This window comes from Kogia breviceps, chromosome 6 (genome assembly GCF_026419965.1).
Source record: "Kogia breviceps isolate mKogBre1 chromosome 6, mKogBre1 haplotype 1, whole genome shotgun sequence".
Taxonomy (NCBI): domain Eukaryota; kingdom Metazoa; phylum Chordata; class Mammalia; order Artiodactyla; family Physeteridae; genus Kogia; species Kogia breviceps.
Genome location: NC_081315.1, coordinates 121,044,057 through 121,066,866, shown reverse-complemented (window position 1 = coordinate 121,066,866; position 22,810 = coordinate 121,044,057). Strand labels below are relative to the sequence as shown.

Here is a 22,810-nt window from a genome sequence, read left to right as displayed (position 1 = left end):
AATGGGAGGAAAGAGGGATGGTCACACAGACACTCCCACTCCGGAAACAAATATTTTTTTTTACTTTGACTCTCTTTTCTTTGAAATATTTCAAGCATAACTGGTACTTTAATTTTGGAAGGTCTTGTAAATCAACCCGGCAGATAAGCCAGATCCAGTGAGTTTCCTATCTCATACTAGATAAGCTTTAAATAAAACTTAATTTTTAAACCATGTCTTTCCGTTCCGTTTTTGCAGTAAAAAAATGCTATAGCAGCACTGAAGGGATTTTTTCAAAAAGCAAAACCCCAAATAGTCTCCAAACAAAACTGATTTCAGTTTTGCATATTCCTGCCCTGTCTTTATTTCTATTAACGGATCCGTTTCATTTCTAACTGTCAGTCAATGAGAGATAAATAAAACCCCAGAGCTAAACTCTGTTCCCAAAGGCAGAAGGTGTTTCCTGAGAGCCATGACCTTACAGGAGAGAAGTGCATCCGGGGTCCCCGTCTGTGCTGCCCACCCCTGGATCCCCTCTCCTCATCGCCTCCAAGCCCACAAGTGCCTATTTCTCATTTACTAGTGACCCCCGAACGAAATCTTTGTTTCTCTCCCTTTGCATAACGATAGCAATAAAAGTTCTTTGAGTGCAGGGATACAATCTTTCTGTTTCTCCAAGGGCTTAACACAGTGTCGGGCATAGAGCATATTCAGTTACTAAATAAAAAGAACAAAGGCAAGCTGTTTTTCTTTTGGCTTCACATCTATTTCATCTCTGTAATAATGTCTTACCGCCTGAAATCACAGGTGAGTGCTAAAGAAGAACAAATCATTGTTGCCACACTTAACACTTGTACATTTTATTTAATTAAATCAGCCATTGTACACATTGCAGCTATGTATTGTTAGTGTTGTATTTTTTTCCATTAACTAATACATGCCCTCATAGATATATTCAATTAGTGTTATCACCATGGGAACAAGATGCTGATTCATCAACTGAAAATTCACTTCTTCTCACATTATTCAAGTTTTTTGATTACACAGCAAAAATCAAAATCAAAAAAAGGTGATTAACCATTATGTTGTTACACAGACATCATCTGCACTGCAAATAACACAACAGAAATGCTTTTCTTGAGCTCCAGTGAAGGTGTAGACAAGGAGGCCATGGTATGTCCAAAATGTTTCACCATTGGCCTCCTTCGTTTTGGCCGCCAAAGATGCTTTCTTTCCTATCCAGCTGCCAAACGTGCTAGCATCCGAGGCTTAGGAGATTCGGCTTGTGGGAAACCTCCCTCCCAGGAAATCTTCTCTCTTGGCAAAATTACTCGAAATGATGAAATGCCATTGTTTTTGTCATCTTTGTTTTTGACATTCAGAACAATGAGTCATTTTTGCACAACAGGAAAAGACCAGATAGAATTCGAAAATGTTTAATCCCTGGAGGATAGACTCTGGTTTTCAAAATTTTTTAATTTCATCTTCATTGAATATACTTTTCTTTAACAAATAACTGATTCAAAATGTATACTGTTTATATGAATATATTTGTGAATATATATATATATGTTAAAATGCTACACAGCTTCAACCACTAGAGGAATAAGGAATAGGACATGGAAATCACTCAGATGATTAAAGTCCCTTCTTTGAAACAAACAAACAGGAAAGTGCACAAATGCACTGCAGGGTTTCCAAGGGAGTCTGGATTTCAAATAAATAAACCCCAAATTTGAACCCAAACCAAAATTTTCAGGATTTCTCAATCTCGTCTGCAAGCTAAAAAACAGACCTAGCTGAAAAGTGAAAAGTGCTTGCTGAGGGTAAAAAGAATGAAAACCATCAATGTGATTAGAAGATGGGTTTTGAACTGTGGTCTGGTTCTTAAATGCTACATGCAGGTATTAGAGAAGATATAAACCCGGAAGAAAAAAATGAAAGAAACCACTCCACCACGGTGAAGGAGTTTAACCGTTTGTGTAGGGGGCAAATCTTGTTTCCAATGAATTATCTACAGTGCAGTGGCCAGGAGAAAGTACCACCAATAAGACAGCGTGGTTTGCTAAAGCAGCAATGAAAACTGGGAAACTACAGTAGTTATAGCTTTTTAAAATACCCTGCCAACACGTCCCAAATCTGAAGGACCTGAAGATGCTAGACAGCTGCAGGATGCCACTGCTGGCAACTGAATACCTCACTACTTCACCTCGGTGCCGCAGCTCCCTTCCTCCCCTCCCTCAGTGGCTGCTGGAGAGTCATAGATCACAGCTGGCCGGCGCCAGCAGTAAGTGCTTAGTTAGGGCAGTTCTTCAAGGTTAGGAACCCACCTTTCACTAGGAGCCAGGGCTACTCTGGAAGTTCTAAGGACATGGTAGGTCTGAAGTGCTTCTTTTGCAGGAGAACTGTATGACGTTCGATTGTGTTAGCAATATCTTAGTGAACCATTGTTCAGCAATTCCTAGAGGCCTTTTATTCCGTGATGCCCAGTGTACTTACGACAGGCAGTGGTTTTAATATGTAGCTCGTCTGAGCGTTTTAGCTATATATATTGTACGCGGGTATCTCTTTGAAGGATTCCTAGGTATCGTCATTTGAAGAGGTCTGCAGGTGAAGTTCTTCTGTTCAATGGATTTTCGTGGAGCTTGTGCAGAAGCCAAGAAGAATAATGGAGGTGGCCAGGTCCCAGGTGAGCACAGACACAACAAAGGAGTGGATACAGCATCCAGGATGAAGGATGCTATCTTTGGTCACAAATTAGCTTACAGTTAAAGAGGATGGGGAAAAACTCGAACAAAATGCAGTGTATACGCTAAAGGTGGAAATCCCATTCATCCAGCCAGTTAGGTCATTCCTCTAATGAAACGGGAAGTTGCATATCGAGTGAATGTGTGGTTTCTGGTGTGAGAACTGGACAGCCTCTCACTTGGCCTCTTGCTTCAAGTCCTCCTTGCAGAAATGCCGAAGGAGTCGCTTGAGGTCGTGCTGGAGGTCGTCCTGGTCTAGTGCTTCGGGGACATCCTCCAGGTGCTCCAGGTAAATGCGTTTTCCATGCTGGTCCTTCACCACAGCCCTCTTCTGGGTTCTGGCTTTACTCATTGTTGTCCTGGAGGAAAGCAGACAAGAGAACATTATATTCTTTCTTCGCCGCTAAAAGGCAGCCACTACCTTTGGTATGACAGCACCCATGATACGAAAGTACTGCTTACTGTCTTAACCTCTAGATATTTCTACGCTGGGCTCTTAGTAGAACAAGTAGAGCCATCTTTTCCCTTCCTTCTTGTAAACATGGTTCTCCTATCTGAAATGACTCACGAGATTTTTTTAAAAGTATTTTGGAACAAGGAGTTTTTTATAAACCTTTAAGAAATATTTCAAAAAAATGAAACCGTGCCTTCATACGATTCTCTCAAAAAGTAACCACACAATCATTCATGTTTCGATTAGGAAAGAACACGGCTCCTCCTGAAATAGCGATTCCATACGTAATTTTTGACAGGCTAAGAAAAACAGTTTTTAATTTGATTTCTTTAAAACACCTTAGCTGCCAGCTTAATCCTTAGAGCACTACCCAGCTCAAACTTCCCCAAAAATGTTCGAAGAGAACTTTTCCATGGGGTATAGGGCTCTAAACACTGGAATAATGTTCTATGAGCATAAAGGCAGGTGACTACCAGCAACAGTTGAAGGTTGGCCCAGGCCTCTGAAGCTTCCTCTGGAGACAGTGGGGAAGGGAGAGGGAAAGGAGAAAACCCACTGAGAGACAAATCCTTCCTCTGTCTTCCCAGAGCGCAAGTACTGGCCCGCTTTATACGCCCTACAGCTACTCAACGGTGTGCTGCTTTCTTGGCCTTTCATCAGACTGGCGATTACTTGAGAAAAGCAGCTCTGACGTACTATTATTTTCCTGCATCCTTGCTTGAAAATGATTATACTGTGATTTGTTCCCTCTCAGTTCTTCTCCCTCTCTACTTGTTTATGTATTTATTTTTGACTCCTCTGGATCTTTGTTGCTGAGCGCGGGCTTTTCTCTAGTTGCGCCGAGTGGGGGCTACTCTTCGTTGCGGAGCGTGGGCTCTAGGCGCGCGGGCTTCAGTAGTTGTGGCGCACGGGCTTCAGTAGTTGTGGCGCACGGGCTTCAGTAGTTGTGGCGCACGGGCTTGGCCGCTCCGCGGCATGTGGGATCTTCCCGGGCCAGGGCTCGAACCCGTGTCCCCTGCATTGGCAGGCGGATTCTTAACCACTGCGCCACCAGGGAAGTCCCTCCCTCTCTACTGGTAAATACAATTCTTCACTCCGCAAATATGTGGTGAACGTGCCTTATGGGCCAGGTACTATTATAGTAACAAGTAAGGAAACTGGATCTCAGAGAATTTAAGCAATGCTCCAAATAAAAAATAATCCAGTTACTACGCAGCGGGGCCCAAAGTCAAAGATTCCAGAGCTTGAATCTGTAACCACGACGCCATGCAGCCTTGCTTTACATCACCATCAGAAGGATCCATTTTCGTAGCTTTACCCAGCATTTTCCTTATGGATTCCTGGTGTTCAGAAGCTGGGGGCTCTGCCCGTAGGCTGCCCTTAGCATTACTCTACCCTCCAACACCTCTATGCATTTCTTAAGATCACCTTGATTTTTAAAAAATGGCTGACTTCAGCCAGAACTCTTCTGGCTTTCCTTTGGACATCTTGTCCCCTTCCTTCTTTCGTGTTTTCTTACCTCCCCTTTCCTTTGATTCTACATGAATTATTTTGTATCTGAAAGCAAACTTAAATTTGTTCCTTTTGATTAAAAGGTCAAATTTGGTTCCAGTGGTTGAAATCAGATTATGTTTTCTAACTAATTCAGCATCCACATATATTTTTTTCTCCCAAAAGGCAAATATCTGACTATGGTTGCCAAGAGCTAGTAAAAACCTCTATGGCGTTAGTGTCGAGGGATAAGCTTCTATCATAGGACATTCCCTGGTGTTTTGTGCTCACACATGTAGACGAATATGTTTATAAATACGCATATGTATACTACTCAAGCAGCGGGTATGATCAAATGTCTTCAGCAACATATAAGGTAAAGTGTTGCAGATCACAAATAGACTCCCATGACTAAATAGCTGTGGAACTGGATTGAGATGTCTATATCCCTAGCTTCGCAACTCACCAGCTGTCATTGCGAATTTTGGATTAATTGATCTCTAAATCTATTCCCATGTGAAGATCTCATGATGCTAGGGTGTCTGTGGTTTATGTGGGTGGTTCCATACGCATGATTGAGTAAAAGACTTAAAAGTTCAGAGTATAAGAAGCACTTTATCCTTAATTCATATATAGCATTTTTAAAGTTCTGTGAGCAATTACTCTCTTTTACATTCCTAGCTGGGGCTGTTTTCACATGTGGTTGGAGGGTGGAATTGTGACAGAACCTTTAATTTCACTGTTCTAATTATTATGTTCTACAGGCTAAACATAGCTTTGTAGAGTACTATAAATGACAATCTTTCTCTTCTTTTCAATGAAGTGAAAAGCACAACAGTAACTTCAATTTCCATTGTATCTTTTCACTGCAAAGCTGGGAACATTTTGTCAATACTCACAGCGCTGCTAGAGGTCCAGAGAGAGGTGAGGGTAGACGAAGGCAACAGTGCCGAAGTTTACACAACAAACAGGTGATGGGGATGGGGGTGGACTAGAAAGCCTCATAGCTAGTCCCTGTTCATATGCACAAATATGAGCTGCTTACTGCTTTTATGATACTTTCTTAACTTATTAAAGCCCCTGGTTTCAGCCTCGCTAGGTGCATTGAGGTTCATGGATATCAAACTCATGCTCATGTTATTTGCCACTCACATGCAGAGTCATGAAGCAGGTTGTTTAAAACAAAAACAAACAAAAAAACCATGTGCCGTTCAAAGGAATGATTACCAAGGGCGGAAGGCAGCTGGTCACGAGATTAATTGGTGAGCAATTGATCAGATTTCTCTTACTGTGCTCGACAATGGCAGATCCCAGCTGCTTGACCTCAACGAAATTGATGACTTGCTGAAACTCAGGGAGCGATTGTGTAAACAGTTGTCTGACTATCGTCTTGCCTTAGTGTTACTTTTAAAGCATCAAGAGGACACTTCAGGAATGACACAGTGACAGATGTACCACTTGACAAAAATCTCACAATGCAGGGAGACTCTGCAGTTCCCAAGGGGTTTTAAGGTAGATGCGGGGGCTCTATTTTTCTTTTCTTAAAATTGGAAAACTTTTTAAAGGTGTTAGTTGGCAAAGCATCACCCCATGCTAACCCAAACCTTCTAAGTATTGATCCATCCTCCTTCAGGACTTCATTCTCTACTAAACTGGGGGAGTGGACTTCCATGTGGCTACCTGTGTAACTCAGAGCCTGAAGTAAGAAAACAAAGAAACGAAGACAAAACCCATCATAAACCATAGACTCTAACATAACCTATTACTCGGCTTAATGAATAGTATAAAAAAACAGGCTTGAAAGGATAAGGAAAAACAATTCTTAGGGGCAGATCTAAGTATTGAGTTTTATTTAGCAAGTCTGTTAAATTTCCCCCATTTGTGAGGGAGATTTGTTCTATTGATAATTACTTTGCAATTCTTGCAAACTATACTGGTTGACTCCTACTTTCGTGCTTGCCTCACCCACATTCTTTCTGCAGTGAAGACTCTAATAACAAATACAATGAATAATGACCAGAGGCAAAAACAAGCCACGAACAAATAAGTCCCGAAGTGTATAATCTTTTGATTGTCCAAGGTCACCAGTTGTCAAAATGTGAAGAACTAAAAGTATTTAAAATAAGGTATGCTCTTAATATCCCAGTGCATTCATATATAACCTCAATGCATATTGTGGGTATAAAAGAGGACACACATGTAACATTTAACTTCAAAATGTTTCAATAGCAAAGAATGTTTCGAAGATGTTTGCACATGCCCGCCGTCCCTTAGATGAAACCTTTGGGGCCAGATGTGTTTTAGATTTCAGATTTTTTTTCCTTTTGGATTTTAGAAAGGTAATGTGATGTATATACCGTATATTCTAATAGCTCAGATAGGATAGGGACAGCATCCTGTAATCAAAGCCATTGATATATCAATAGCAAAACATGAACATTCACTCTTGTAGAATAAAAAAGACTGCCAAGTCATTACAGCCCCATGTCAGTTCACATTGTTTTATTGCCAAATTAGCTTGCTACTAACTTATAAAACTTGTTTTGGTTTTCAGAATGTTGGGATTTATTTTTTAAGATATGGGAATTTATTTCAGATGATCTTCACCAGCACCATAAATTCCATTCACTGGATCAAAATTCTTATACCAACATTTTGATATCTTTAGTGTTTCAAATCCAGAATTAAAAATAGAAAATTGTGACATTTTATTCAAATTGGCTCCCCATTTATTGAAAAGACCTAGAATGTGTAGTTTGAAAAACATCCTAGACAATAAGCAGCAGCCTAAAACCCTCTTTTAGCTGGTGATATAGAAACAAAATATTCAATTATTATATAAAATAAGCCAATTCATTTTTAATTGCAAAATGCTAATATAAGGTTTTCAATTATGGCATTTGTAGCATTACCAATCTATTAGTTGTGGGGGTTTTTATTAATTTTTATTGGAGTATGGTCGCTTTATAATGTTGTATTAGCCTCCACTGCACAACAAAATGAATCAGCATATACACGTACAGATATCCCCTCCCTTTTGGACTTCCCTCCCATTTAAGTTACCACAGTGCACTAGGTAAGTTCCAGAATGTTGGGATTTTTTTTTTTTTTTTTTTTTTGCAGTACGCGGGCCTCTCACTGTTGTGGCCTCTCCCGTTGTGGAGCACAGGCTCCGGACGCACAGGCTCAGCGGCCATGGCTCACGGGCCCAGCCGCTCCGCGGCATGTGGGATCTTCCCAGACCGGGGCACGAACCCGCGTCCCCTGCATCGGCAGGCGGACTCGCAACCACTGCGCCACCAGGGAAGCCCTTGAGATTTTTGAATCGTTATAAGTGTTTGTGGATGTCACTGTGGACCTGTTTCCTAATTATTGAAAATCAGACCTTAACTAATAAAAGATACCTGAATTTTCTTTAATGCCTATCATTGGAAATATCTGAGAATATTAGCTAGCAAAGATAATGTACAATATCTATTTCTTTCCCTTACTAATTGGAAGTGCAAGTCACTTCTGGGACTTATAGGCAAGATGTACAATCATGTCCCGACTTTAGAGATACTGATTCTCGTTGAGCTGAAGCGAATCCTGGTCATATGGATTTTTTTAAGCTCTTAAGGTGGCACAAATGAACACAATAAGTTGAGTAAAATATTATTTCACTGTACACAGTATTCAAACAGGAATTCTACTCTCTTGAATTATTCTGCACCCTTCCATGGACACATGTATGGAATGACACAATGATAAATCATTTTCTTCTCAAACATAAAGCACACATAAAATATAAAATACCCCCCCTCACACACACAGACAAAGTGATGATGCTTTATACCTCTTCAAAGTCATCTTTGGCTGAAGGAAGATCAGTGGCTAAACTAGAATCCCCTAGATGCTTCTCCATCCTCTCTCCATGTACCACAGTTGTTTTAACAACTTTGCTGACTCTACGGCCTTCCACTGGTTCAGCCTGAAATTGTGAGGTACTGGACAAAATGCTGGGCTCAGACAAAGTTACCTGATGAATGAAGGACACACAATACACAGTTTCTGACTGCCAAAATGTAACAATGATGAATTTTTTTTCTATGTTAAAAAACATACACATTACAATGGTATATCCTGAAAACAGCATTTTGGCAACAAGAAGCAGTTAGAAGAAAAATCCGGAATCAATTGGTAACATCTATATTATGACTATATGTACACAGTACCAAATCAACCACTTAATTTAGTCACTTGAATGAAAATTGGTCAGGAAGCTTCATGACTGAGAAATTGACTGCTCAGTGCAGTGCAGACATAGCACCCTGCGGATGAACCCTTTTCCCATGTGTAAATGCTTTGCTTTGACATTATGAAGACAAAATTAACCTCCAAAGGAGGAACTGTCAGAGCTATGAGAAACTGAAAATGTAGCTTTTTTAGAGAACCTCATGTGTATAATAATAACATTTTGAGGATGTGAATGAATGCGAGATGTAAGAATCTCCCAAATTACATGTCAAAGAGAGTAAATATGTTTCTGAAAGAGGGAAGTAAACAGAAAGAAAGAAAACTATAAATCAAGTGAGTTTCTGGATCCTGATTTCAGTGACTCTGAAATGCAGAAGTTTGGAAATCAGATATTTATCTAAGGTGCCCTATAGAAGGCTGCTGTCGCCGCCTGGGCAAAGCACCGCAGTGCATCTGCACAAGTTTTTTGCAGAACATACTGCTTGCCAGCCGACGGGATTGCTGTCTTTTAAAATTTGACTTTTGGATTTCTGCTGCAGTCCACTGAATTAAAGAGAAAGTGGAACTAGAAAGGACCAAAGACAATGAGTATAATGGTTACAAATCTCGCTGATGGTTATCTAAAAATTCCACAAAATCACAAAGAAAAAAAATGAATGTGTTCACTAAACGAAGACTGCCTTATAAAGGGGAGAAGTGAGGCCAATAGGAATAAGCAATCTCGTCCATCTCCTGTGAGCTGTATTTTACACCTCTCCATAGAATCAGTTCTGGAGAATCAGATGGTCTCACCTCCGACTGTTCAGTGTCACTCTTTAACACAATGCGCTTTATGACTTTGGAATAGCCATCCCCCTCCTCAATGTTGATGGGATCCTGTGGTGTTCCCTGCATCGTAATCTCTTCTTTCTCTGTGCCATCAGAGGAGACGTACCGCCTAATGATTTTCCTAGTGACCTGGAAGATATTGTATTCAGGTATCTTGTTTTTGAGTGACAGTGCCAGGGTACGGATACATTTTAGACAGGAGGCTTGAAATTAACCATGGTAAGATACTTAAGATAATACCTTCTTTACCACAGTGTGTCCCTGCTCATCGATGTATTCTTCTTCTGTGACTGTTTCCGGGGGTATGTCAGGCATATCATCTCCCTACACAGTTGAAAGAAAAGGGTCACTTCCATGTTTGGCATCAATGCTGAGGAACTACTCCCAAGTGCTTACAATGCCAGGAATGTTAGAAAATTAAAGGGGCTTCGAGAAGCATTGCTGAGATGCCAAATCCTGTCAAGTAGTATGTTTAAAAGAAAAAAAAAAAAAAAAAAGGTGGGTAATAACATGCTAGAGAACCTGACCAAAGTTAGCTCAAACTTAAACAAACAAACAAACGAAAACAGACAAGCCAGAGGTGAGGTGGGTGGAACTGAAGAGGCTAAATCTTGCTCTTTGCTCTCTTGGAGGTAGGCGGCGAATGTCATTACCGCTGCATTTCTGCACAATCAGAACTTAGGAGAGTTACGGGATCTGCTTTCTGAAGGCCATGCACTACCTAAGCAGCAGCATGCCAAGCCCTCCGCTCCAGGTCGGTCACTCTCGAAGGGTTACGGGGACAGAACTGTCCCGGACGTGCAGTAATTTAACAGCTGGTACCTGAATAATCACTCGTCGGCGGACAACTCTGGTAGTTAGCATTGCTTCCTCATCTGAGCTGGCCTCCAGCTCACCTAATTCCTCTGTTAGCTCCTGGTGGAAGCACGGAAGCACTGTTTTGTTTATCATGCTAAGGAATGTCTTCACTACTGGTTTCTGAAAGCTTTATTCATGGTGATTTTGGTGGAAAAGCCAGCAGGAGTGAAAACAGTGCATGCTGGGCTCAAACCTCAGTGAGAATATAGCTTTTTGTTCATTGAATGAAAAAAAAAAAATGTTCTCGATTCTGAAAGCTGTCTGAGCACCCATCTGTCAAAATCCATCAGAAGAAATAGGCAGCTTTGCCCACATTACATCTTGGACTCAAACTCCTGGTGAATAACCAAAGGTAAACACAGACCCCCAGGCAGCACAACAAATACTTGTGAGCCATTGCCTCTTGGGCAATGATCCAACCGAAGGTATAGAAATGTCTTAATTCCTGTAGCAGAACTTTCTGCAGGAAGTCAAAATTTCCTGTAGCTGTTATCTGGCCAGTAGTACATGTCCCTACTGGCAAGATAGAGGAAAGAAGACAGGCTACAAATAGTATTAGAGTCATTTTGCAGAGAAGTTGAGGTGCAGAGGCCAATCCAATTTTATGGGTCTGGCCCAAAGCCAAAGCTGGAGCTAAGAACACAAGCTTAGATGAAAATGTATGTCTTGGGAGCTATATAGCGAATCATTCTTTCCTAATGGAATGCTATTAAAAAAAAGAAAAGAAAAACTCAACTAAATTTTGTCAACATAGTTTAAAATACCGCTTATATTTCTATATTCTTTCCTGCTAAAGGAAAACACGTAAATTTTAAACCAAATTATTCTTTAAATACACTTAGGAATCTGCTGCCTAGAAATATGGTCAGCCAGAAAAGTGATTGAAATTGGACCCTCAAGTCAGGGTCATGAGAAGATAAGGGTCAAAATAGGAAGCTTAAGAATTGGAAATTCATCAAGAATAAGTAGAACAGGCCCATATAAATAATGTGGAATACAGGACAACTTGTCAAAATTTATTTATATACACAGAACAGATTAAACATATGAATTATCCAGATAACTGTCTCAAGCCTATGCTTCAATTAGCCTATAGATTCTTAGACTAAAATTGGCAACTTTTAAGTCCAGACAGCATGTACGAAACATTTTTACTAGGATTCATTTAAGCCAAAAACTTGGAGATGAATAATTCTATACAAAGGCAAACTTGGAATAAAAATCCATTCGTGGGATGAATTCACTATTTAAGATAACTGCCAACATTTCGAGCAGTTCTCATCTGCCTGGACCTCCGCTAATTTTAAACTATGATTTTAGATAAATCCTGTTAGCAGATATCACACTCATAGTGAACAAAAACAAATGTAGCTGTTAAGCCCAAAGATATGTCGTATCACTTTCTCCCCCAGAGTTTTAACTCTTTTATAAAACATTCTTTCCTAAAAGATGTATATTCATGCTTTGAAAATACTTCGACATGTAAAATGTTTTTGAATCCAGAAAGGAAAACTATATCTAATTTAATCCTCTACAGAGTTACTGAAATGCAGATTCTTCTCCCCTCTCCTCCCCTCCCTGGGATTCATTCTGATTCAGGAGTCCTGAGTAGGGAGGGATCAAGCCCTCCAGTTAAAGCTGAGGGATATGAACCATTCAGACCACGTTTTGAGAATACATGGTTTAAATGAGTTCCTCCACCTCTCTTCACAACATCAAAGCTCACTTAAAGACAAAGGAAAGACAGTGATGCATATTCACGCTGCTATGGATTTTCTGACATTTAGAACCAGCCAACAACTTAGGCATAATGTCCTTTTTCTGAGTCATTCTTAAAATAAATATAAGGAGATTTCACTTGAAAATAATCCTTCCTCTAATGAGAAAAATTTGTTTGGGGAGTAAACCCCACTCAGTATCCAGTTTGTGTGCTCATCCCCTGACAGCATGGACCTCACGAACAGGAGTGAAGGTTCCAGCAATTTCCCACGGCAGGCTGACTTACTTACCTGAGGCTCGGTTAATTCCCCTCACTGCTCTTCTTTATGCCCAAGATTACTAATTTTGAAAAGCTACATCTGGTATATCGTTTCACCCCAGGGTTCATTTTTCTTAGCAAAAGGGTTTCCAGCTATAAAATTCGGGCTGATGGTCAAGTAGCTAGAGTTGGAACCATGTATCATCTTTTTCTAGATTCACCGGTTCCCAGATTTTAAAAGGGACTGAGGGCTTCCCTTGGCCCAAGTTAATTAATTTGGCAAACCCTTCTGTGAAAGCATAAGCCATCAGAGAAATGGAAACTGGGAGAAGGTTTGTAGCTTTGTTACATGTGGGCAAGGAAATAAAGGAGGAGATTTTACCTGTTGAAAAGCAGCATCTTCATCGAGCCTTTCAAAGGCCTGTGGCTGGACATCAGCAGACTCCACTATCACGAGGCTGGTTTTTCGAGGCGAACTCTCCCGCCTACGTTCTGGGGGCTCTTCGGGTTCTTGCACAATGGGAGAGTCTCCGCGCTCACTTGATGTCGGGGTCTGGAGATATGGCCTCTCCTCCTCAGTAGGGGTGCTGATTTCCTCAGGAGTCTGGGTGGGAGAGCCAGATGCTGCCATAGCCTTTTGAGTCTCTGACACTTCTGTCCCTGGGGTTGTCACACTGAAAGAGAAAAGCCCAATTAAACCATGAGAGCATACGCATTTCCGCCCCTGCTGATGCAAGGGATTTGGAAGGGAAGATGGAACTTGTCTTCACAGTCCGTGAAAGTCTAAAGAGGTTTTGTAAATATGGCTAAGAAATGAAATGTGAATAAAAATTATATGTAAAATACAGAATACAGTTACAGCTCATTGATCTAGCACTGGTTGGGAAAAATGTACTCTAAAATAATAAAAATTATCCTCAAATGTATTACCATTTCCTAATCTCTACAAAGTAGAGATAATTAATAAATAATGATAGATATTAATAAATAATAATTTCATCTTTCCTTCGATAACTCAAGGTAATATTGATGATTTGAGGAGGTTTATATAATAAAGATCTGTAGACAATAAGGCTTTTGAAGCAAGGATCAAAATTTGGCAAAATTTTTTAAAAGTAATATATAAACCCCATGTTAATATAGTTACCAAAATCATAAATACAGGGAGATTCTTATTATCCATCCAGAAAACTGCATTACTTGATAGGAAGATCTGTTGGCATTGAAACTTTTTCTACTGATAGAGTTTGGAGATAAGCATGAAATCTTTATAATATTCCTAAAAGAAAAAAATTATCTGCTTTTTCTGCTCCTTCCTTCTAATTTTCTGTCACTCCATAGATACTAAATGCCCAAAGTGCCTTTCTGAATAGCCCCTCTTTGCTTCCCATCTTTTTCTCTTTCCTTCTCTCTTTTCCCGACCTCTTCTTTATGCTCTCCCCTACAATCTAAAGGTAGATGGGTGAAGGGGCAGTGCTCCGTGGAAGAAAAGCTCATTTCAATACCCCTTTCACCCTTTTCTCAAGTTCCAGTGACTCCAGCACAAAACTCAAGCAAGGACAAAGAGATGCTGTGTTACAACCTCCTGACACGCTTATTCTCACATTTCAGGGCTGGGACATACTTGCCTTTCTCATGATCTGGTTGCTTTTTCTAGACAATAAGTGTCATTTATACAGCTCTTTTTTGCCTTTGCTTCCAGAAAGCCCAGAACTTGAGTTCTAAGCTGACTGTGCTCTGCAGCTTCCTTTAGGCAGAAGCGCTCTAGAAGACTTCTCTTTATTCCCACCCCAACCCCTAATGGCCTTTCATTCTGTGTCAGTAATCTGTGTTGCATTTCTATTTTTCTTGCTAGCCACCTCATAGCTTTGTTGAAATGCACAAGGGCTGCTTCACCTACACTGTCACTGTTCACCTTCTGAACCAGCCAGGGTGTGACAGACACACATACAGAGAAGTGAGGTGCAGCAAACATACAAGTAATAACTGTGTGGTCTACAGTTTCAACAATGGTTTCACAGGCATATCCTTGACCTTTGACTCTGTAAGATGAATAAGGTGTATATTATTATCGTAATTTATAGATGTGGAAACTGAGACTCAAAGGGCTTAGGCCTTTGCCCAAGGTCATGGAACTGGAAGTCGGTTCAAGCAGACTTGTGCCATACAACGCCGTCACAGTCATGTCTCAAATACTTTGCTTTTTTTCCCTGTAGCTCTGAAAACTATTTGAAAACGATTTACGCTTGTATATGCTTGGCACCCTCTGCATATTGGCTTGTGTCTTTGGAATGACACTGCATAGGCTTTCTTTTGGAACTCACAAGTATTCCTGCTGTTCAAGAGCTGACTCTTCAGGCAGGTCTTGCATTTTCCCTGAGAAATCCTGTTGAACTTGCTCCCTGTGAGTCTGGGGAAGGAGCTCTGCTGCTGAGCCGTCGCCCTCAGTTTTGGAGATGCTATCCTGAAAAGTGGAGTAACCGACAGAAATGTCTTCCTCCGAGACGATGGGAGGGTGATCATAGGACTTGTCCTCTTTAGAAGCAGCTTGCTCCTCTTTCTGCTTGTGCTGGGCAGTGCATACCTCCTCCTGAAGTACCGAGAACCCTACAGGGGAGAACGATTTAAATTAAGTATTTAATTGAAGCTAAACTATATTAAGTGGGTATTTATTAAGTGACTACTACATGCCATGCCTGTGATTGGTCATGGTTACAAAGCTGAAAGAGGCACTGTGTCTGCCTTCAAGATGCTGACCATCTAGGGAAGCTCAGGCAAGTAAGAGATAATTAAATGCAGAGTGACGGGGCCACAGGTGCCAGTCGATGAATGCCGAGCATCCAACTCAGGGTTAAAGAATCAGGAAAAGAAACGAAGAGGGTATGACATCTTAAGGAGGCCTAAAGATGGGCAGGTATCAACTGCGACAGTTGAGGCATAAATCTACATGGTAAGAAGAGCATTAATAATAATAATAATAAATAGCTAACACATTCTGAATATTTACTATGTGTCACGCACCATTCTAGGTGCTTTGCAAGTATTAACTTGTATTAAACAACACTCTGAGGTTGGTACTCTTTTGATGAAGGATCTCTTAGGCCAAGCTAAGGAATTTCATATAGCAAGGGCAACAAGGAGTCACTGAAAAACTTTCGGCAGAGGTGTGATTGACCTTCATCTATCTAGTTATACACTCAGTAGATGTATATTGAGTATCAACACTGTAGTAGGTGCTGTTAGATGCTGGATACATAGCAGTGAACAAGACAGAAGAGGCTTCTGGCCTGACTGAACTTGCATTTCTGCAGATTCATATTTCTGAAACCAGGGTAAAGGTACAAAGAAAAGAGGGCCAGTTTTTTAGATAGATTTGTCAGAAAAGGCTCCTCCTCTTAGGAGCTGATACTTGAGCAGAGGCCTGAATAAAGGGAAAGAAAAAGGCACCTGGTGATCTTAGGGAAGAACACTCCAGAATGCAGGGAAGAGGAAGCACCAGAGCCTGGAAGCCTGAGAAGGTGTAGGGTGCCCAGGGCACAGCCCAGAGGCCAGGTGTCTGGGACTTGGGAAAGAGGGAGAGAGATGGGAGATGGGCCGAGCTATGAGGCTCTTGCTGAACAGTAATACATGCCATCATGTAAACCTATGGAAAGTAAGCTGCAGAAAAACATTGAGGAAGACTATCCTATAAAATAAGAAAATAAAAAAAACAAGAAGAGAGGTTATCATGGAAAGTGAGGGAAGAAAATGTCTAAGAAGAAGGGATTAATTTTCTGTGTCAAATGTTAAGAAGAGGTAAAGGAAGACTGAGAATGGCTCAGTGCATTTGGCGACGAGAAAACAGTTGGTGAATTTTGCAAGATTCTTTTCTGTTGAGTGGTGATGACAAAACCTGACTTGTGTGGATTCTAGAGACAGTTCTAGAGAGAAGGGAAGAGAGAAAGTAGAGAGTAGTGACAGAAAAGTTAGACTATTCTTTTGAAGAGATTTCCCATGAAATGGATGGAGAAACAGAGCAGTCATACAGGGGAGCATATTGAGTGAAAGGAGTTATTTGCTTTGCTTTGTTTTTAAAGCTGGGATCTATTAAAGCACGTTTCAGTGCTGTTGACAATGTTCTGGTTGTAGGAGCCAGAGTGGGTGATTGCAGGAGTGAAGTCGATAGTTGGTAAAAGGGGATGAGACCTAGTACAAAAGAAGAGATGATGGCTTTAGCAAAGGAAGGTCATTTCATACAGCAGGGAAGTAGAGTATAAGTACTGAGATGCACTTAGGTTGAGAGACTTTGTGGTGAAAGAATATGGACATTTGCTTACAGGTATTCCTATTTTTTCTAAGGAATATGAAGTACAGTCATCAGGTTGGAATAAATAAAAAGAAGAGTAATGTTGGAGGCTTGAAAGAAGAGAAAGTGTAAAAATAGCAATGAGAGAGAGAGAAGGAGAAAGAATGGGAGTGAGTGAGCACGGAAGTGAATGAAGGTGGATTCGAGAAAGGAGGTAGGACCAATGACTAGAGGTCCAGTGGGTATGCAGAATTATCGTGTAGAAGTAAAAGAGGATGTAAGTATAATGCTTCAAGTTAGGACTTGGAAGTAGTACAGTCACTGATAATGATTTAGTTTGGGTTGTGGGCACAGATATGGGTCACTAAGGTAGAGTAAAAGACACAAGTATCAGAAGTGCCATCAAGGAGCTGAGGAAAGGGCACTGGATGGATTGTCCATGTTGACGGCTGTTATGGACTGAATGTTTGGGTCCCCTTCAAATTCATATGTTGAAACCCTAGTCCCAACGTGATGGTATTCAGAGGTGGTAACCCTGTGAGGTAATTAGGTCATGAGGGTGGAGCCCTCATGAATGGGACTGGCACCCTTATAAGAAGAGGTCAGAGAGCTAGCTATTTCTCTGTCCCCTACGTAAGGGCAGAGCAAGGAAACAGCCATGGACAATCTAGAATAGGGCCCTCACCAGACCCCGGCCATGCGATCACCCTGATCTTGAATTTCCAGTTTTCAGAACTGTGAGAAACAAATTTCTGTTGTTTAAGCTACCCAGTTCATGGTGTTTTGTTACAGCAGCCCATGCTGACTGAGACGATGCAATAAGAAAGAAAGAGAGGGATGGGGGCACCTAAAATGGACAGGGAAGTCTCAGGAGAAGAACGTATCAGCAAAGGCCATGGTCGACGCTCTGAAAAAAGGAAGACAGTGAGTCCAGCTGCCTGAATTAACCACACATCACAGACACTCATACACACACACAAATTGTCTGACCTTCACTATGATCCAGTGTAATGGTCTGTTCAATCTCTGCATAGCTATGACTGATGTGCTCCTGGAGAGGCTCTGTGCTGGTCTCCATGAGATGAACGATATCCATTCGGTTGATCTTGGTGAGACATTCAATGAGATTGGTATCTGGGATATTAGAGAAAAACTATTCATTACATCTGAGGGCTACTCTTTTAAAAATCTCTTTCATTTAGTTGCTTTACTGATTTTTTTTTTGGTGACATATTTTAAGCATAGGAAAAATTTCCAAAAATTTTGACGTTTGTACAAGAAACCAAAGCTCAATTAAGGGTCTTTGTAAAAGTAAGCAAACAAACAAGAGCTATGTACGAAATGGGTGACACAGCATGGGCATAAGCCCTAAAAGTAGAGTTGATAGATAACACATAGGACACCCTGTCAAATGTGAATTTTAGAAAAAAAAATATTTTTTTTAGTCAACGTATATCCCCAATATTGCATAGGATATACTTATACTAGAAAAGTATCTGTTGACTATTTGAAATTTAAATTTAAGTGGGTGCTCTCAATTTTTATCTGCTAAATCTGGCAATCCTACCTAGAATAATGGTAAGAGAAGGAAAGATAAATGTGGGCTAGATGTAAATAAGGGAGGTCTCTAGGTAGGTCTTCAAAGAGGCATTAAACAAAGTGGCAAACTTAGACCAGCTGAGGGATAAGAAGTAGTTATGTTCTGTATCACTTCCCATTTTATTTGATGTGGTCAGAATATCATATATAAATCATTATGTAGAATATCTACTTGACATTTTCCCCCATTTTAGTTATTTAGGAGTAAAGGAAGCGGGAACTGAATGTATGCACCATCAATAAAACGATGGCTAATGAAGCAAGTGTGTCTGCTGTTAATACTTAGAAAATTTTAGAACTTTAATAACTTTCCTGTTAGCAGCCAGTGCTAGTATCACTTTCCACTAGTTAATGCTGTTCACAGGAACACAGTACAAGAATTTGTATGCAACGTGCGTATTTGAGAAATGTTACAGCTTCTTCTCATTTGCTTACAGCAGCACTTCAGGTTGATGGCATCTGTCATTTTATCTTTTTACTGAATTTGCATAAAACGTTTGTTGAAGACGACTTTTTTTCTACCTCCGGCCTATTGCCTTTTACATATAGCTCTCCACCTACCTGTCGCATGTTTCCCATCCCTTTCTAGCCAGTACTTCAGTAGTGCATGACTCTGGTCTTGGAGGGAGTTAGGGTTCTCAATTCGAATTTGATGAATTTGCTCCTCGGTGAAATCCAGTTCTCTTGCTAATTCTAAAAGAGAAAGTACTCCTTTGTAAATACATTAACTTCATAGTTTGAGTCTCTACATCTTGCCTTGTGATTTTGTAAATGATGTGTCCTTTGTATTGCTGTAACAGAGTTCCTTTATTTTTTTCCTACTGATTAGAAATGACTCTCGTATGCCTTTGTTCTTCTAGCACTAACCGCAGATATTTTCCTTAAATTTGGGTATAGAATTGATCACTGTCATAGTGGAAATAGTAAGTTTGAGGCAATGATGATAAAATATGTAAATTCAGGACCATTTAATTCCAAAATTTGGAAGACACCATTAATACTGGCTTTTACCCTTAACCAAGACAATGGAAAATAAATGACTGAAAACAGTAGAAAGAGATCAGGTCTCACTTTTAATCATAATTAGGGGACTTGCAAATACTATAAATTCTGTTTCTGGGTACTTGGATAAATACTGGTTGTAGCTATATTACGGTGGTTGGATAAACTCCTTTCTGTGATTTGATGTCACATGAATAAAAGGTCTGGGAAGGATTAACTGACCTAGGGAAGAAGCCTCAAAGTTTTCCTTTAAAGCCTACCATTAACGTTCTATATTGTTGCTTATACATTGAGGTGTACGTGCGCGCACGCGCGCGCGTGTGTGTGAATGAGGTGTCTTTTTTGGAGGGCAATTTGCCAATATCTTTCAAAATTAAAAATATACATATATTTACACAGCTGTTTTCCTTCTAGGAGTATGCCCTATAGAAACATCCACAAAAATCTGTAGGTGCACAAGGATATCTACTGCCACTAACAGGAAACAACCTAAGTAGCCATCAACAAAGGCCATTGATAAAATTATGGTACCTCCATACAATGGAATTAAATAGCCATTTAAAAGAATGCCATAGATATTTCTATGCTGATGGAGTATTTATGCAGAATACTGTTAAGTAAAATTTTGCTTATTTTTAAATAATAAGCATAGATGTGGGCACTGCAGATTTTTTTCTGAATACATGAGAAAGTGTTAGCAGTTACCTTTGAGGAAAGGGGCTCAAAGATGAGATGTACGTGTGAGAGACTTATTTACTTTTCATTTTATACCATTCAGTGTGATTGTAAGGTTTGAATTTTCACCAGCTATAACAGATATTACATTTAATATATACACTCATAAATACTTAAGAAGCAAAATAAATAATTCTGAATGCTACCTACTTAGTCAGTCAATCAGGGATATTTTGATACCCTTCCTTCCCCTAAATCCCTCAATTAAATAAATCTGCTCAGTACTTTTAAATTACTTTAAAATGCTTTAGTCATTTATTCTACATTATCAATTATCTTTGTTAAGGATATTATGACTCCTATCTCCTATTCATACCAAATGTTTAGGAAACTGAAAGGAGATTAATATTAACCTTAAACTGCTTGTTTCAATTAAGTAGTCACAAGTGACATAAAAGGAAGTCAGACCAAACAAACAAACAAACAAACAAAAACAGAAAAAAGAAAAAAAATCCAGACGGACAATCTTGCTTTAACATGTTAAATAGCAGGAAAGATGAAAGGGTATATAGCTTTTAAAACCTACAACTCATTATTTGTAAATAAACCATATTGATTTTAGAATTCACTTTCCATTAAAAAATTATTTAACATACAATTTCTAAACTGAAACATACCCATCTCTCAGAAAATTATTAAACATCTCATTCATATGTACTTCGACATTCATCTGAAGTAAATTTTAGTACTGTTCAGGATGAAGATATCTGATTCAAGGTATCTAAAACAAGGAGCCCCGGTTGAATCTCAAATTAAATTTTATGACAATTACAACTAACAATGGTTTTGAAACACAATAATCTCCCCAAAGTTTCGATATCCACAGCTCCCAAAGGAGGGTAGTGGGGCTTCTTATATTCTCAAAATCTCTTAATCTATAGTTTTATTATTCAAAATGCCAGAGACAATAAAAGGTCTGCCCTGGTTCACGCAGTGAGTTAAAGCAGACCCTGGATTTTCTAGTTCATAGTATCATTCTTTTCACTATTCCATGCGGTCTTCCTCAAGGAAAGAAGAAAAGACCTTTTTTCATTGTTAGTGACGGTTGGCTGATGCAACAATGTCATTTAAACCAAGCAGGTTTTGTTGAAAAGAACGGGTCACACTCATTTTACACTCATTTTACCTGTCCAGCTGAAACCAAGGTGATCAGCAATATAAGCCAGCCTTTCCTCAATCCGCTCCTGCTCATCCTGTTGATCTACAGAAGGTCAAAAACAGAATGGCCAAAGGTTGTCCATGACAGGAGAGGGACCACAGTACTGATCATCCAAAGAAAGGCAGTCAATTGTCCAAATATTTGATTAGAGCACAAATTAACGATTACATTTTCAATCATATTAAATTGTGTGTTTGCCTGATTTCTGGAATGGAATGGGGAATTAATGTAATAAAAATCATGAAAACCATCTGCTTCCATATCTCTTTAATCAAGACTAGTCACTGGACATAATTATATAAGTTACTGATTTCTAGTAATCTTAGGACTTTCCTCTTAAAATTATCTGAGAGGATACTGCCCACCCGAAGAGAATCATCTTGCTCATCAAACACCAGAAAAATCATAAATGGGATGGAGAAATGGAGTAATTGGTTAGGACCTCCTATTATTGCCTGTGGCAGTATAAGATCACTTCTGGGTCATGTTGCAAAGAGATATCGCATCCAAGATTCACGAAAGACCGAGATCATGGGTTGATCAGACCATCCTGGCTTTTTTCAGTATGGCCAGAAACAACGTTTGTCTTGGTCCTGGTAACCTTGGAAGAAGGAAGAATAAAGTGTATGTATATGTATGTGTGTGTGTGTATGTGTAATTAGTGTGTATATATGTCTTTGGGGCAAAGTTTCTGTCTGCTTACTACTAAGTAAGCTCATATAATACTCCCACAGACTATAATTTTCCCTTTGATTTTTTAACCCCCATTAATTGATGGGCAGCATTTTAGGTCATGGTCATTTTTTTATAACCCCAATTTAAGGATAATAGTCTTTATTGTAGAGATATTGGAAGACCAGAGGCTACTTCTCAAAGCCATCTATGGTTTCCTTTTTTTATAATTCAAAGAGCCATCACCCCCTCACAGTCAGCTTAAATCATGCAAAGTTTGAGTTTTTGTTGTGTCTGCTTCATCTGATCAGAGTCTGTCCTCCACTCATCTGCCACATAAATGAAAAGCATGTTTCTACGTTACGATTGCTTGCTTAACGTGTTTACCAATGGTATCTGAAATCCAACCTTTCTGAATCAAAACCAAATCCTCAACAATTAGAATTTCATGGTATGTGAAATCTTCTTGGGCAAATGGCTTCCTAATCCTTATAAAATTGTTAAGTACTTATTATTTTAAAGTATTCATAGGTAATTAGAAAAAGTAATGAATCCGCATAATATGAAACAAAACCAAATACATCTGTATGCTTAATTTAAGGTTAAGCCTGGAACGTCAGAACAACAAAACTCAAAGCTTGCATGGCCTCACGTGCAGTAGCTAGAGAAAAGGCAAGATCCCCGTTGCCTGTCGATCATGTTTATGTTTTCCATAAGCATTCTCATTACTCAATCTTGAGATCGTTTCCACAGACAAGAGTATACAGAGAAAGCACAAAACACAAAG

General features: G+C 39.7%; 1 protein-coding gene across 50 annotated transcripts in view; it reads right to left on the bottom strand.

Annotated features, from left to right (window-relative positions):
- Positions 1 to 723: 723 nt before the first annotated feature.
- Positions 724 to 22,810, bottom strand: part of ANK2 (ankyrin 2) — a 689,273-nt gene continuing 667,186 nt past the window's right edge. For 33 of the 50 annotated variants that reach the window (XM_067036535.1, XM_067036530.1, XM_067036514.1 and 30 more), the window contains 11 exons: positions 21,319 to 21,393; positions 19,017 to 19,148; positions 17,847 to 17,990; positions 14,896 to 15,178; positions 12,954 to 13,245; positions 10,558 to 10,650; positions 9,976 to 10,059; positions 9,700 to 9,864; positions 8,507 to 8,689; positions 6,276 to 6,367; positions 724 to 3,085 (listed from right to left, as the gene is read on the bottom strand). In XM_067036535.1, the coding sequence (XP_066892636.1) occupies positions 2,902 to 3,085; positions 6,276 to 6,367; positions 8,507 to 8,689; positions 9,700 to 9,864; positions 9,976 to 10,059; positions 10,558 to 10,650; positions 12,954 to 13,245; positions 14,896 to 15,178; positions 17,847 to 17,990; positions 19,017 to 19,148; positions 21,319 to 21,393 (1,727 nt within the window). In that variant the 3' untranslated portion in view covers positions 724 to 2,901. The remainder of the gene's footprint in view (positions 3,086 to 6,275; positions 6,368 to 8,506; positions 8,690 to 9,699; positions 9,865 to 9,975; positions 10,060 to 10,557; positions 10,651 to 12,953; positions 13,246 to 14,895; positions 15,179 to 17,846; positions 17,991 to 19,016; positions 19,149 to 21,318; positions 21,394 to 22,810) is intronic. The other 17 variants (XM_067036525.1, XM_067036531.1, XM_067036541.1 and 14 more) reach the window with 7 other exon arrangements.